General features: G+C 45.4%; 1 protein-coding gene across 1 annotated transcript in view; it reads right to left on the reverse strand.

The window, feature by feature from the left end:
- The window catches only part of DAB1 (DAB adaptor protein 1), a 420,573-nt gene that overhangs the window by 22,155 nt on the left and 383,029 nt on the right, over positions 1–15,389 (reverse strand). Inside the window, exons 10-11 of the mRNA XM_036843482.1 lie at positions 8,046–8,108; positions 5,629–5,737 (exon numbers count right to left, since the gene is read on the reverse strand). Of these exons, the coding sequence (XP_036699377.1) occupies positions 5,629–5,737; positions 8,046–8,108 (172 nt within the window). The remainder of the gene's footprint in view (positions 1–5,628; positions 5,738–8,045; positions 8,109–15,389) is intronic.

Here is a 15,389-nt window from a genome sequence, read left to right on the forward strand (position 1 = left end):
GACTTGAACCTACCAACAGACTAAGAATTTTGCAACGTTGTTTTTCTTATTTTCTGATTGACTTTGACAGGGTTCAGTGGTTCTTGGTGGGAGTGCTACTGCCTCCTAGGGCATGATTAGGAAATTTCTGGGGTGTGCTTTGGTTGTCATGATAATTTCGCAGCCAGACAGTACTAGCATTTAAGGGGCCAAGAGCATTGACACTAGACCTTCTATAATGTGGGAGATAACGTGCATGACAAAGAAATGTCAGCATTCTGTTTGTGATTATTTGAGTATAGACTGGACGTTTTTAATGAATATTTTATTTTATTATTTATTTTTTTGGGGGGGTGGGTGGGGCCGCAACCCCGTGGCTTGCAGGATTTTAGTTCCCCGACCGGGGATTGAACCCAGGCTACAGCACCAAAAGTGCCGAGTCCTAACCACTGGACCGCCAGGGACTAGATTAGACTTTGAATCACATGGAAAATCAAAGTTTCTTTGCACAGTTTTAATGCACTTCATTTTCCAGGAATGTAAGAACTGTGTATATTTGAGGGAAGACTATATTTCGTTTTGTTTGGAACACTGTCAAGAGTTGTTCACCAACTTGGAAACTCATGGTCCCTGATCATGGCGTTGGAGGAAGCATGACACGCCTGTACTGGTTGGTCTGAACCTGTGGTGATTCTAGTTATAGGTACACACACCTGACCACTTAGTATGTTTTCTAGTGTAGTTTTACCTGGGTATATCCTTACCGCAATACATTATGTTGCTATTATAAATTAGTTTCCTTTATTTCTTCTTTATATTACAGTTAGGATATTATATTGATTTTTGAAAAACCAAGTAGGTAGGTTATATTCTCTCTGAGTTTCATTTCAAAATAGTAAAGGAGACATCACAAATCCTTGTTATAAAAAAGGGGCACTGGGTCTGACAGGGTGAAGACCTGCCCATGGATCTTACAGTCACACCAACCCTGATGCCCATTTTGGTAAATGGATGGAAGGCTTCAGCCGGCAGCCAGACTATTTTTTTGCTCGGCTTCCATCCCACCCTCCTTACTGCCACCAGACGACTGTTCTAAAATGCAAATACAGTTGACCCTTGAACGACGCGTGGGTTAGGGGCGCTCACCTGCACACAGTGGAAATTCTGCATATAACTCATAGTCGGCCCTCCATATACCTGGTTCTGCATCCACGGAATCAACCAACCACAGACCATATATAGTACTACTGCAGTATTTCTTGGAAAACATCCACGTATAAGTGGACCCGTGCAGTTCAGGCCCGTGCTGTTCAAAGGTCAGCTGTACAGTGCTTCATTACCTTGAGAATGATGCCCAGAGGCCTTAGCTTGACTTTGGAGCTTTTGGGGTCAGTTCCTTTCCACTTCCTCACCCCCATTTTCCGTTTGCTCTCCCACTGGCACCCTTCCCTGCAGCAGGTGCAAACAACCCAACCTGCTCTCTCGTCTCTGTTGGTCCATCTGCCTGGAAAGCCATCCCTAATTCTTTTTCACATGGTTGCCCCTCCTTTGCTCTTTGAGACTTGGTTCAGCATCACCTCTGCCCTCTAGACTCAGCTGGTTCTCCTCTGGGTGTGCAAAGTCCCCCATGTTCATCTCCATCGTGGCACTTGTCACACTGCGCCGGAATTGCCCAGTGATTCTGTCTTCCCTCATGAGACTGGAAAGCTCCTGCTACGAGGAACCTTGTATTTCTTTCTCTCTCCCCCATCTGTGTCTAGCACAGTTTTGGGCACACATCCACTGCCCCATAAATGCTGGAGGCTGGAGAAAGGCTCTAAGTAGAGGTGAATGAGTCACAGTGGAATAAATGCCTTCACTGCATTTTTCTAAGTATCCAATTAAACTCCAGCATCCGTAAGTGCTATGATCTCTGATGAGTCAGTCTACTGCTGGTGGCAGGCTTTCTCCCCCCCATCTTTTTTTTTTTTTCCTTTTTTCCACAAGGAGCCAACAGATGGGCTGTGCACACTTTTCTGGAGAGAGTTATTAGCATGTCTCCCCGGCTTCATGCCATCTGCTTCAGAACAAAGTACAATATTCAAAAGGAAAAAAAAGGCAACAAGGGTAATTGGGTATCATGTTTGGGAACCTGCAGGTCTCACTTGCTCTTCCTGGGTGGGCGGGATCCCTGCAGTGGGGGCTTTCCCCAGACCTGTGAGCGAAGGCTCTCGGGCCACGTGGCACTGTGCCTCCCTGAAGGGACATCTCAGTGGCAGGGCTGCAGTAGCACTGGACATGGGAAGCCACTGCGCGGCTGCCACTGCAGCCACTTAACAGCTTAGTAACTGTTTACTGGTTAACGTTCAACAGTGGAGGGAGGGGGTGCCAAGGAGCGTCTGTTTATGCCATGAAGTTCAGATCAATCATAAATCTCCTCGCTGTGCAGTGAAAGGAACCACCTGCATTACTGCCTTGCAGTTAGATTTTTTAAAGTGTTGAAAATTGCAATTTATAACCAGATGCTGGCACCTGGGGATACCCTCATTATTTAAAAAAAAAAAAAAAAAAAAAAAAGCAGACTAAAATGGAAGAAAATGGTGAAAACTAAAGGACTCCTCCAACATATATATAAAACTTACATGGTACCTCTTATCTACATTATGTCATTTGATTCATTTGTTCAAAAATGGCCCTCCTGGGTGCCAAGCACTGTTTGTCTTTGGAGAACAAGACAGTAAGAAAAAAAAATCCTTGCCCTAGTGGAGCTCACATTTTTTGTGAAGTTGATCCTTGCAACAAGCCTCTGGGGTAGCTGTTATCAGTATCTCTTTAATCTGCATACAAGGAACCTACAGCTTCAGGAGGGGAAGGTTTGGTGTAGCTACACAGCAAGGGTGGGTAGCAGAGCCAGGGTCCCCAGTGAGAAGGGTGGAGAACTTTTTCGGAGTGCTTACTTATGTAAACACTGCCAGGCACTGTTTTAAATGTTTTACTACATGTATTACCTCAGGAACAGCTCTATGAGGTGGAATTATCATCCCCATTTTACAGATAAGTCCCCTGAGGCTCCAAAGCGATATAGCTGAGTGTCACACAGCTGGTTAGTGGCAGGGTCTGTACTCATACAGAGCACATTCTCCAAGCCCTTCAGGCCAGCTCTGCCATGTGCAGTCAGGAAGTCAAAGACCTAAACTTTATTTCATGCATTTTTTAAGAAAACATCCCAAGAAGGCAAAGGAAAAAAATATAGGTAAGAAGAAGACATATTTTCTTCTACTTTAGACGTCAGAGTAATAATAATAACAGCATTTTCCACATAGAGCATTTACAACGTGCCAGCATTTTTCAGAGGCACTTGACTTTATTTTCTCATTTAATTCTCATGATATTGTTGCAAGGTAAGTATTATTTTAAATTCAGTTATAAAAATGAAGAAACTCTGACTCTGACAGGTTAAGTAATTTGCCCAGGAGCCTAAAGCTTATAAATAAATGGCTGAGCCAGGGTTCAAACCCAGCCTATTAATTATGCTGCACACCCCAGGTCATTTCCCATCTCCCAGTCACTGGCTGGGCAATTAGGGACAGGAGGCGGAGATTCAACAGCTGCAGTGATTTTTAAGGCCAGTTACGGGAGGAAGAAGGCAGACAGTTTAACACCAACTGAAGCCCAGTTTTGTGTCTCAGCATAGCCAAAGTAGAGTAAGAGCAGCAAAAATATGCTAACTGAAATTAATTTTAGACTTACTTTCTAAAAATTAAAATCTTGGAGGTAACCTATTTTTTTTTTTTTTTTTTTTTAGCAGCTGAAGAAACAGAATCTGAATGTGCAGAAGTGGTTTATCCACCGTTTGCAACACAGCTGGTCAAGTACAAGACCGCAAAATCCAGGCCTTCAAAGCTCTGGCTGGGGAGAGGGCCCAGAGCAGTGCAGGCAGGTTCTCAGGCATTTTAGTCAAATGTTAGGGCCGGAATTGCATCCAGCCCCTCTGACTCACAGAGAAGGGGATCGGGGAGGGGCCGGGCCATTTCTCCACCTGGAGTACTCTCGATCCTGACGCCTTCCTGGCTCACATCACACATTTGCATAAGCCCCTCCTCCTGACCACAACCTCCATTCACACCTGCCCTGCTCCACATTTCCTTCTGTCCATACCACTGATCATTTTCTAGGATTATGTTAAGCTACTTATTTTTATGTTGTTGTCCATCTCCCCAGCAGAAAGTAAGCTCTCTGTAGCCAGGGGTCTGTGTCTTTGGTATTCACTGACACACCCCAGACACCTAGCATAGGACCTGGCCCATAGTGAGTACTGAGTGAATATCTGTGGAATGAACATGCCTAAAAATGAGTAAGTTTGGTGCCATCAAATAGTGGGGACAAAGCATGGTTATTCTGGATACAAGGTTGATGGCACAGGAAGGTGGTACATTTCTGAAAAACTGTTATTCTTATTTAAAATGACAGATTCAATAACACTCTTCCCAAGGACATTTTAATATCCATTTTAGGTAGAGAAAACTAGTCACTGCCACTGTTCCATTTTAGGGGTGGGTAAAACAGATTTGATTGGAGAGCTTAGCAATTAAAGACATTTCTAGCCTACCTATAGATTCTCAACTGTAAGTCAGACCCAGTGGCTATCAACCTCTGTTGCTTCTAGAAGTTCATAATGATCCCTCGGCTCATACTACTTTGGAACAGAGTATGAATTTTTAATTTCACTTTGAATAACAGCAAGGTTTATATTTGGTGGCAAGAATTTGTTTCTAATGCTATGTAATTAAAAGTAATTATTTATAGAAGAATGCAAGAAATTTGTATTCTGAAATATTCAAACTCTGTCATTTATATAAATAAAGTAGAAAAAGAAAGATAAAGCCACAGATTTCAAATATGTAGTTAAAGAAAAAAAGTCTTTAAGGATGTTTATGCCTTAAAGACTTTGCTTTTTGCCATGTATGCAAAAAGCAGAACTAATACCACCTTTGGCCATGTCCAGGTAGAGTGGGCCAGCTACACGGAGTGCCTGATGCCATGGAGACAAGATGCCTCAGACCCCACCAATTTGCACCTGCAACACTGTTCCTATATATATTTTTACCCTGTTGTAAAAGTATATATTATATATATATATTTTAAAGAATATTTGGAATATAGAACAAACTCTTTAAATCACTAAGAGCCCCATGACAGTTCACTGTTAGCGGTTTGTTCTGTCTACTAGGTGTTTCCCTTTGCATGGGGAACCTCCCCTCCTTTAAGCCTCCACCAATAAGGCAGATCTCTTCTATCAAGCAGATCTCTAGAGGTCTGCAGAGCACGGACTCACCCCTCCCCCACCTTCCCTCCATCTGGCTGAGCTGGACAGTACAAATCAGGATTTGCACTGATTTGCATGGTTGTGTGTGCACCAAGCTCCCCAAAGCTATACACCTGGAATCCTGACCTTTCAGGTGCAAGACATGAGTGATTTCCAGCCTGCAGCATCCCAGAGCTTTGTGAACATACCACCCCCCTGCCCATGGCAGCTTCTCAATGTCACCTGAAGAGTCACAAGGAGAGAATGGTGGTCCCACAGGTGTCTGGCATAAGCTGGCAGTGGTTCAGTCAACCCTTTCTCTTTCTTGGTGGGTGGAGGCAGAAGGAAGGTGGAAGAGGACTTACCTGAGGGTACAGCAGCAGTGCCGAAAGGTACAGAACCAAACATGTCTGCACTCGCCGGAAGTGTCTGAGATGAAGACGGGATAAAGGCATCACCTGGAGTTGCAGGAGTCTGTCAGACAGAGAAGGGCAGGGGTGCGTGAGGCTCCTGGGAGACGTGGCTCAGTGCCAATCAGGACGGGAAGCAGCAGGCACAGGAATGAAGCGGGGCAGTGCTACAGAAGCAAGCCCCGGTCCGGGCCACTTACTGTGGCAGGCAGACCATGAGCTGGTTATAAAGACTATAAAATGGGAAAAACAATACCCATCTCTAGAGCTGCTGAGAAGCTTAAATGAGATCATGCATCTCAATCACTTAGTACTTACCAGACAGAGGCACATAGTAGGTGCTCAGCAAACGCTGGCCAGTATCACGACTATTTAGTTTGAGCCCCTACCCTTTGAGGGTGTTTTTGGGCCCTCAAATTATCCCATGATATCTTTCACCCTTCAGAAATGGTCAATTCAAAGTGACATACACTCACTCAGGACCCACTGCGTGCCCAGCTCAAGGCTGTCACTTAATACATGGTCAATAAACAGATGTTGACTAAATAAACAAATAAAGATTAGCAAGTAGAATAGAGACCCTTGGGTCCTGGTGCCTCCCAGAATCCTGCCTGAACCTTCACTTGCAAAAAGAAGCACATGTTCTCAAGAAGATGATTAAAAAAAAAACGATGCTTGAGCAGCTACAAACTCTAAAGCCTGGCCCATGCTGGAATTCCAGAAAGGCCTGCCGCATGAACTGCTGGGTAAGGTGAGGCTACTGAGATAAAAACATGGGTACTAGTTTTTTCAATGGTCCACACCCATTTATAGAAGCCTTTTGCCTATAGAGTATGCCTATTCGATGCCATAATATGCTTATTTTTTTCCCCTTGGAATAGATTGGAGCAAGCAATTAATCCTGAAACCATGGCAATTAGACAAGGCCATTTTTAGACTAGCAGCTTGCAGGAGGCATGGCATTGTTCTGAGGATTATTAAATACCCATTTGGACAGCACTTGGGTTCAGGGCCAGAAACACAGCCATGAGCTGCTGCGTTAAGCCCTTTAAAACACAATCAATGTCATTCTCTTTTTTCTGGTGTGACCTTGGGTGAGTCACATGCCCTCTCTGGAACTCAGTTTGCTCATCTGTAAAACGAAGAGGCTAAGGTTAGACAATCTCTCCAGACCTTTCTAGCTCCATGGCCCCATGGTTCAGACATGCAGCTGTTCCCCCTGGGATGGAGGAGAGAAAGACTCTCTAGACCGTCCAGCTTCCCTGGAGACAGGAGCTGCTGTCCCCTCCTTCACAGCTGCTCTGGGCACCAGGCGTTCGGAACAGAGCAGCTGTGCCTAGATTCCCTGGCGGCAGCTGTGGGCAGCAGGCTCTCGTGCCATCTGTCCTCAGTGGTGAGGTTACAGCCTTTTCTCCATGAGGTGCAGCTAGCCAGTGAACCATAGCACCATCCCTGGGTCTGTGCAACTGCGCGGTGCCCGCAGGAGCCGCCCCCTCCCAGCAGCTTCAGCTGGTGCAGCTGTGGCCGCCTGCTCTCCGCCCACCTCCGGGGAGTGGGCAGGGGAGGAGCTGGAAGGGCCAGCTTGGCATTTGTCTCTGCAGTGGCTGCAGCGTTGCCTCTGAATGCCTCCAGTTCTCAAAGCACTGGGATTCTATTTTGCTTCGGTTTTCATTCTTTTTTTTTTTTTTTTTTTCCTTTTCATTTTCAAGTGAGGGCTCCCTGCAATCTCTACCCCAGTGCAAGCAATGACTGAGATACCGTGGCTGAAACTAGAGCTGGGAATCCAAAGCTTCATGAGCTCAGAGAAGCCAGCAGGCAGGTGGGAAGGGAGGAGGAAATGAAAAGAAGATAGAGAGGGGAAGAAAAGAAGGAAACGAGAGAGGAGAGGGCAGAAAGGGCCGGGGGGAGAAGATGCTTCCTTTACTGGGCTGACCACCTGGCTTCCTTTACTGTGTGGGTTCTGGGTAGGAGATGACAAATGCCTCATCGGGTCTGCTGTCCTATGGAGTTTCTTGCCCATATTCCCAGCTAGACCATGTGTTCCTTGCAGGCAGGGACCACATCCTGCTCCTGTCTCTCTCCACTGCCCAGCATAACAGCGAGAACCCCAGTGATAGCCTGTAATTGCTGAGGCACGGTCTCATTTATTTCTCAAAACAGAGCATGTATCATAATTCCTTTTTAAAATAAAATAGCAGAGGAAATTGAGGTTTAGAATTGCTAGTAAATTTGCCCAAATCACACAGCTTGAAAGAGTCCAAGTTGAAATCCACCAGTAGCCTCTTTTACCCAAAGCCCATATATTTTTGTCACCATGCGACTGAAGAAGGAAAGGAAAGAGATGCAGGGCTCTGAGGGAAGTGCATACTTACGGGGGGAGAGGTTATATCAGGAGGGGTGGACATGTCCCCAAAAAGTTCTAACTGGGTCACAGCCTGAAAAGAAAAAAAAAGATAATGATGTAATCACAAGGGGAACTGATGCTGTGGGCATTGCTTTAAAAAAATATGATTTGAGGACATATGTTTCTCTTTTTTCATCATGACTATATAAACAATAAACCCAGATGGTCATTATGGTACCTCTTGATCCCAAAGACAACATCTCGGATGTATCCAGAATCAATTACTGCTTCAGTGTGTCCGGCTGTTTATCTGGGCTCAGTCAAGCAGACCTGGGTTTAGCCACCTTGCATAAGCAATAAGAATACCACTTTTACATATTTACCATCCGATGCCAACACTGTTTCTCTTCTCCAGGAGACAAAGGCAAGACACAATCTCACCATTTGCTTTTTTTTCATGAGTGTATCCACATGTACAAAATGCCTTTCATGTATCAAGTATAGCAAGTCACCACTTCACGGCCACTTCTCAGTAAATGCTCCCAATAATACTGACCCTGAGAGGTATGAATCCTCATCCCCATTTTTACAAATGAATAAATTGAGTCTCATAGAGGTCACCTCGAGGTCACCTCAAGGTCGCCCGGGCCATGACTTGAATTTTCTGCATATAGAGCAGGCAGTCAAATGACAGTCCCCAAAAGAATCCATCTTTAAGATAAAAAATGGGGCTTCCCTGGTGGCGCAGTGGTTGAGAGTCTGCCTGCCAGTGCAGGGGACACGGGTTCGAGCCCTGGTCTGGGAGGATCCCACATGCCGCGGAGCAACTGGGCCCGTGAGCCACAAATACTGAGCCTGCGTGTCGGGAGCCTGTGCTCCGCAACAAGAGAGGCCACGACAGTGAGAGGCCCGCGCACCGCGATGAAGAGTGGCCCCCGCTCGCCACAACTAGAGAAAGCCCTCGCACAGAAACGAAGACCCAACACGGCCATAAATAAATAAATAAAGGCTATTGCTTGTATAATATGTTTAAAAAAAAAAAAAAAAGATAAAAAATGTAGTTGGAGGAGAAGAAAACATATCATTTAATACCAGGAAGGGCATCAAAAACAGCCCAGTATATATACACTATTAATCATTCCGAGGGGCTCCATCACTGTAGACACTGTATCAACTATATTCCCATCCATCATATGACAGTGTCTGAGCAAGGCCAGCCAGAGCAGTGGGAGAAGCCCTTTAAGACACACTTAGAAATTAATCTGCATACCCTTCCAGCTTCAGAGTCTGCAGGGAGTCTGTGGTCGGCAATCAAATGGCCTGACTTAAAGTATATAATCATGTGTCTTGTGCAAATCTGCCCACTGCAAAAAAAATACTCTCTGCTCGTCTTTGGATTTTAAGTGATAGTTTCTAATTGGGGGAACCTAAAAACACCACCCAATTGAAAGGACAGGGAGAGTCTGCCTGTCTGCCAGGCAGGACTCCTGCCCTCAAAATCTGTTCTAACCAGGCAAGGCAGGATCTCCACGATTCACACAAAGAAAGGAACATTCTCTGTTACTGACAAATGCGTGAGCTCTGGGCCCAGGAAGAGTCCCATCCCCAGGGATGGATTTGAGCTCCCCCACTGCCAACCTCTGCAATTCCTCATGGCCACTTTTCCCTCATCTGGACATTGGAGATAATGTCCAGATAATACCTCCTTTGCAGATTTACTGACAATATTACTAGCAGGATTTTGAAGTTTGGGCAAGCCTGGTGAAAAAGGCACAAAAGATTCTTTTTGCTGAAAGTCAAGCAGCTTAGCCTGGTTATTAACTCACTTTCAACTCTTCCCCTTAAGCTTTCAGATTGAATGAACGGTGCGTGGCACACAATAGGGCCCTATACATATTCACTTCCCTCCCAGCTACATAATATGTTTTTTCTTTTCGTACGCGTCGGACTGTGAGGTGTTAGGCACTGTGCTGGGTGCTCGGAACATAATAATGAGAAATGACAAGTCCCAGCCTGCAGGGAGCTTACAGTCTGGTGGGGACGATCCACAGATATAGATTGTAAAACTTGCTTGTCTTCGGGAAGGCTTCTTTAGCATGTGAACAATAGTTTATATTATTTGGTGAAATGATGTCAATCCTTAGGCTCTCTCCCAAACCCACAAAAGGCGTAATTCTATTTAATCCATTCAAGGGAAGCTTCTGGGCTTCCTGATCCTTGGAACTCAATGCTTTGCAAATGGCCCACGACTATTTTCAGTGGTAGGAAAATATTAAAATGAAGTTAATAATTAAGTCGCACAATTTACATTTCAAATGTGTTGAACTCGTGGCACACTTTCACTAACATCATAAATATAATTTATTGGCTAATTTTCTCCTTAAACACAACTTTTAAAATAACCTTCATTCTTGAGCTACAGACTTTCCTCCTGCCAGATGACTTCCACTCAAGGATTAAATGAGAAAAAAACACGCAGAGGCATTAAACATAGATTGGTATTTCATTCCATTGGATTTGCTGCTTAAATAGAACCTTGAGTTAATTAAATTTTATAGAAAAAGGGGATTCTTAGGCCATAAAATTAAAAATAATTCTAATAACCATATGTGATTGAGAATCTGGAATAATATTTATTTTCACAGGCCCTCTCCCCAAGTTAACCCTAGTCGTTTTATTTGTAACTTAATAAGCCATGTTCCATCTGATAATATTGTTGTAATTAATCACTTTAACGGCCTCATGAGAATAAAACTAACCATTCACATTTGTAAAACACTTTATAGTTTACAACGCATTTTCTGATACAGTATGATCATGTTGGACGCTCCCTGAGCCCCGTGAAGTCGGCAGCCCAGGAATCTCTCTCACTCTCTCTAGTTTGCAGATAAGCTATAACAGAGGTCTGGAGGTTAAGTAACTTGCCTCTGATTGGTCAGCTAAAAGAAGCTGGGCTTGACCCACAGACCAGCCAGCATCTTGTTTATCCATTGGTCCCTTTACCAAGCCCTAGTTAGCCTTCCTTCAAGGTAGAAGTCCAGCCCCACAATATTCTCTACCCAGAAGCCAGGGTCCCCACGAGTCCTGCCATGACACACATCCATCTGAAGAAGTCATCTCCAAGGTCAGCTCCAGATTCCTCCTTGTCTTCCCATTCCTGGCCCTTCGGATGTCTTCAGGTAGAGACATGGCTGTTAATGGCAGATTCTGCCCCTTCTTTAGGCCCTGGGCGTCCTCCTCCAGGGTAAGCAGAGTGACCCTGGAAGCTGCCAAGGCCAGTGAAGGGGTTGAGGAGGAGCTTGGCTGTTGAGGGGGGAGCCCCTCAGTGTCTCCATCAGGCCTGTCCCCTTCCCCCACAAGCCATCCTTTGATATGAACAAATGATGGTTTTCCAATAACATCTGGAGTGCTGTACAACCCCTTTCAGGATTAGACCCCTGGTCCTTCTTTCAGCTAGCCCACTGCAACTAGACTCCTAGGTCCCTCCTGCAGAGAAGTTCTGAAAGTGCCACTGATGAAGGCAGAGGTATCCTTGACTGACCCCCAAGACATATTCACACAGACCCACTCCTGTTTTGACATCAGGTACTCCTTCGTTCAGAACAAGTATGTAGCCCCTACTGTGCATCAGCTACTGTGCCAAGAGCAGGGGATACAGGGATGAGTAAGGCAAGTTCCTGTTCTGAGTCTCATGAGCTGCCTGTTCTATGGGAAGACAGACCTATAGACACAATCAGGGCAGCGTTACGGAGGAGAGAAGCACCGGGGCTCATGAAAGGAGGGGCTGCCTCAGGGCCTTTGCACATGTTCCTCCTCTGACCTAGAACACTCATTCCCTCCCCCAGTGCCTTTCCCACCCATCCTCCAGGACACAGATTAGAGGACTTTATTTCTTCCTGGGAAGTGTTTCCTAACTCAATTTGTACCCCAAATCCCACTGCCCCAAACAGCTTATGTAAGACTCTTAGAACAGTGGTTGTCAGCCTTGGGTGTACATAAGGGAAAAATATGGATGCCTGGTTCCCACCCCTTGAGGTTCTGAATTAGTTGGTTTGAGGTACAGTCTAGTAACTGAAACTTTAAAAACTCTCAAGGTGATTCTAATTGGCAGCCCAGATTGAGAACCCCTGTCCCAGAGGCTTCCCAAATGCCCTGTACTCAGGGGTGACAACATTCACCGGCCTATGTATTAACCAATCTGAATAAACACTGGCTGCAAACCAGTACACCTATTCCAGGCTATACCGACCAACTAGCAGCCTTGCCTGGTTTTTATCTCCCCAGGTGCACTGAGCACGTCCTGTGTACATGTCTGAATCCCCACTATACTACATTATACTACACTACGCTACGCTCCCCTACCCTACCCTTCTCTACTGACTCCACCCTATCCTCTCCTATGCTATGCAATGTCGCACTGTGTTATACTTAGAGCTCCCTGAGAATAGGGGTTGTGTCTTCCTCTCTATTGCATCTCTAGCATCTATCAGAACACCTAGGACACGTCAGGAGATTGAAAAATATTTGTTGAATGAAATGAAGGGGTGTCACGTCCTCTCCAACACACACACACTCTCTCTCTCTCTCTCATGCATGCAAGCGTGCACACACACATACCCGTGCTCCTACTCTTCCTTCATCGCGGGGCCCACCAGGAGTCTCCTGTGAACATTAGGATAGGCAGGCACCGGAGCAGAGCAGAGCACCTGCCATTCCCGCAGGCGGGTGAGGATGCATGGAATGGATGAGAATGACCAGAACAACCCTCATTTCACAAGAGCCTGGACGCCTTACCTTTGTTGCCTCAAAAATCTCATCAGAGTCCATCGGCAGGTTTCTGTTCTGTAACCAGAAGGCATGACTTACGAGTGTGAAATGAGCGATGGGACAATGACATGAAACAGTTAATCGGGCTGGGCCCTCTCACACTTACAGGGGTCGCCGCTGCAAACCGTTCTTCAAAATCTTCAAACGCACAGCCGTTCTGAAAGTGTAAGGGATGATGAATGAGGATGAAGTGAATGACATACAAATGACATGGATTTATGAGCTTAATGATGACGGTATCTATGGTTTACACTCCCGTGGTCTCAGGAGGTGGGAGCTGTTGCCAACGTACTGTGAAAACTCTAGAATATGCTCCCAGCATATGATAAAACACAGGCCTGACGAGGAAATACAAGCAATGGGGAGTTTGTAAGTTTAAAGTCCATCTTCCAGAAATTACAGACCTGACTCGGCCAGTCTCAACAGTGGAAGCAGATAAGAGCATGATGTTTACCCTTGAGATTTTTGCTTTAAAAAGAAAAAGGGTTATCATGTGTTTCAGCCAAACTTAACCCTTGGAGCAGTCTGTGAACAGCAGGTTTTATAAGTGCCTTTGTGTGTGCGGCCTTTTCTGCTTGAAATGCTCTTCTCAGCCTTGCAAGCCCAAAGCTCACCCAATTCCTCAAACCCAGTTGAAAGGCCACCTCCTCCACGAAGCTTTCCTTGGTCCCCTAGGCTGAAAACCGTCCTCTGAGAGCAAGGGCGCATCACTTGTGCCCACTACACGGTGAACTTCCTGAAGCAGGGACCACGATGCATTTGTTCTTGAATCCCTAGCAGATCACAGGGGATCGGGCTTGAAAATGTATGAACAAATGCACGCTGCGAAGAATAGCTGGCGGTTGACCAAACCTAATTGTTTTGATAATTTTTTATTTTGTTGTTTATAACTGTTGAGAGCTTTGCTAAACCGCTCCATAATATTGCTGCCTAAGTATCCACTTTGTGTGGCCAAGCAGCCTGCACGGGCCTTGAACTGACACTAGCCTCTCCAGTGAGGCAGGCCCTAGATAACAACCCACAGAGTCACAAATAAATGTCAGTTCCTGATATGACCATCCTAACAGCCCTTATGATCACACTCTCCCCAGCCTCCCAGGGCCTTCCTTTATGTACCCCTTAGATAAGATTCTTTTGACACTTACCAAAACCCTGCTCTTTTTTGTTTGAATTGACCAATCCGGCCTCAGGCTAGGAACCCTAATAACGGCAAGTGCCCCAGGTCCTGCCTTGCTCTCTGCCTGCATCCTCCCCTGACCTCCCCTCACTGCCCCTTCCTCCAGAACTGAGAGTAATAAACTTCTCTATTTCAATTCCCTGGTGGTCTTTTGTTGAACCCTGGATCACCATCCGACAACACCCCAGGGCTTTACTTAACAAACGTTAATTTAACAAAGTCACAACATTAATACATATTAGTATGTATAACATCTCTATATATACACATGTATTTTTTTCTTTTTCCCTCCCTCCCTCTCTTTCTTTCTTTCTTGGCTGCGTCGGGTCTTAGTTGCGGCAGGTGGAATCTTCATTGCAGCGCGGGCTTCTCTCTAGTTGTGGCGCATAGGTTTTCTCTTCTCTAGTTGTGGTGCGGGGTCCAGAGCGCGTGGGCTCTGTAGTTTGCGGCACTCGGGCTCGCTCATTGCGGCGAGCGAGCTCAGTAGTTGTGGCGCGTGGGCTTAGTTGCAGCATGTGGGATCTTATTTCCCTGACCAGGGATCGAACCCGTGTCCCCAGCATCGGAAGGCGGATTCTTTACCACTGGACCGCCAGGGAAGTCCCTATATACATATATTTTTAATGCCCATGTTTTGGTCTACATTTCCAAGCTAATTACACTTCGGGTGACTTCCAAGCAGTGTAACATTAATATAAATCTGAAATATTGACATTAAATTGGAGTTATTATGCTTGAACAGAAATGCGTTGTTTCCAAATTTTGAGGAGAGCTTCCTGTTGGCCATGGAGGAGTGGAGAAACCACCAGCCATGATCACTTTCACTCTGACTGTAGCAAACGTGACTGTACATCACTCAGCCCCAGTTACAGGGTCGCAGAGCAGGAAAACCCACATGCCCGTACTTACCACGGCAGAGCCTTCGGGCCAGACACCAGCAAATTCCATCATCAAACACCTGCTCCCACCAGGCCCTGGCTCGCCAGGAGTCAACAGTGGCCAAGAGAAGAGGAGGAAGGACCACATCAAATAACCACTTAAATAATAATAATAATAATAATAATCATTATTATTATTATTATTTGGCCAGATACAGGGAGACAATATTAGTCTAAGTGATCCTGTAACCTACAGTGTGGCCTGAAAGGTTAAGGTTATGTTGCTACATCCTTTATAAATCTCACACTTCTAAGGATTTATGGCACAGCCCCTACCAACTAGCTCTGGGTCATAACTTTTAATAAAAACATTTTTTAGTGTCCAAAATCTCATTACATCTGTCCAATATAAAAAAGCAAATGGCTTCAGAGCATGATGGATGAATTAAATAAATTTGAAAAACAGCCGGTGGGAGAGTCTCATAAAAGC

This window comes from Balaenoptera musculus, chromosome 1, assembly GCF_009873245.2.
Source record: "Balaenoptera musculus isolate JJ_BM4_2016_0621 chromosome 1, mBalMus1.pri.v3, whole genome shotgun sequence".
NCBI classification, from domain to species: Eukaryota; Metazoa; Chordata; class Mammalia; order Artiodactyla; family Balaenopteridae; genus Balaenoptera; species Balaenoptera musculus.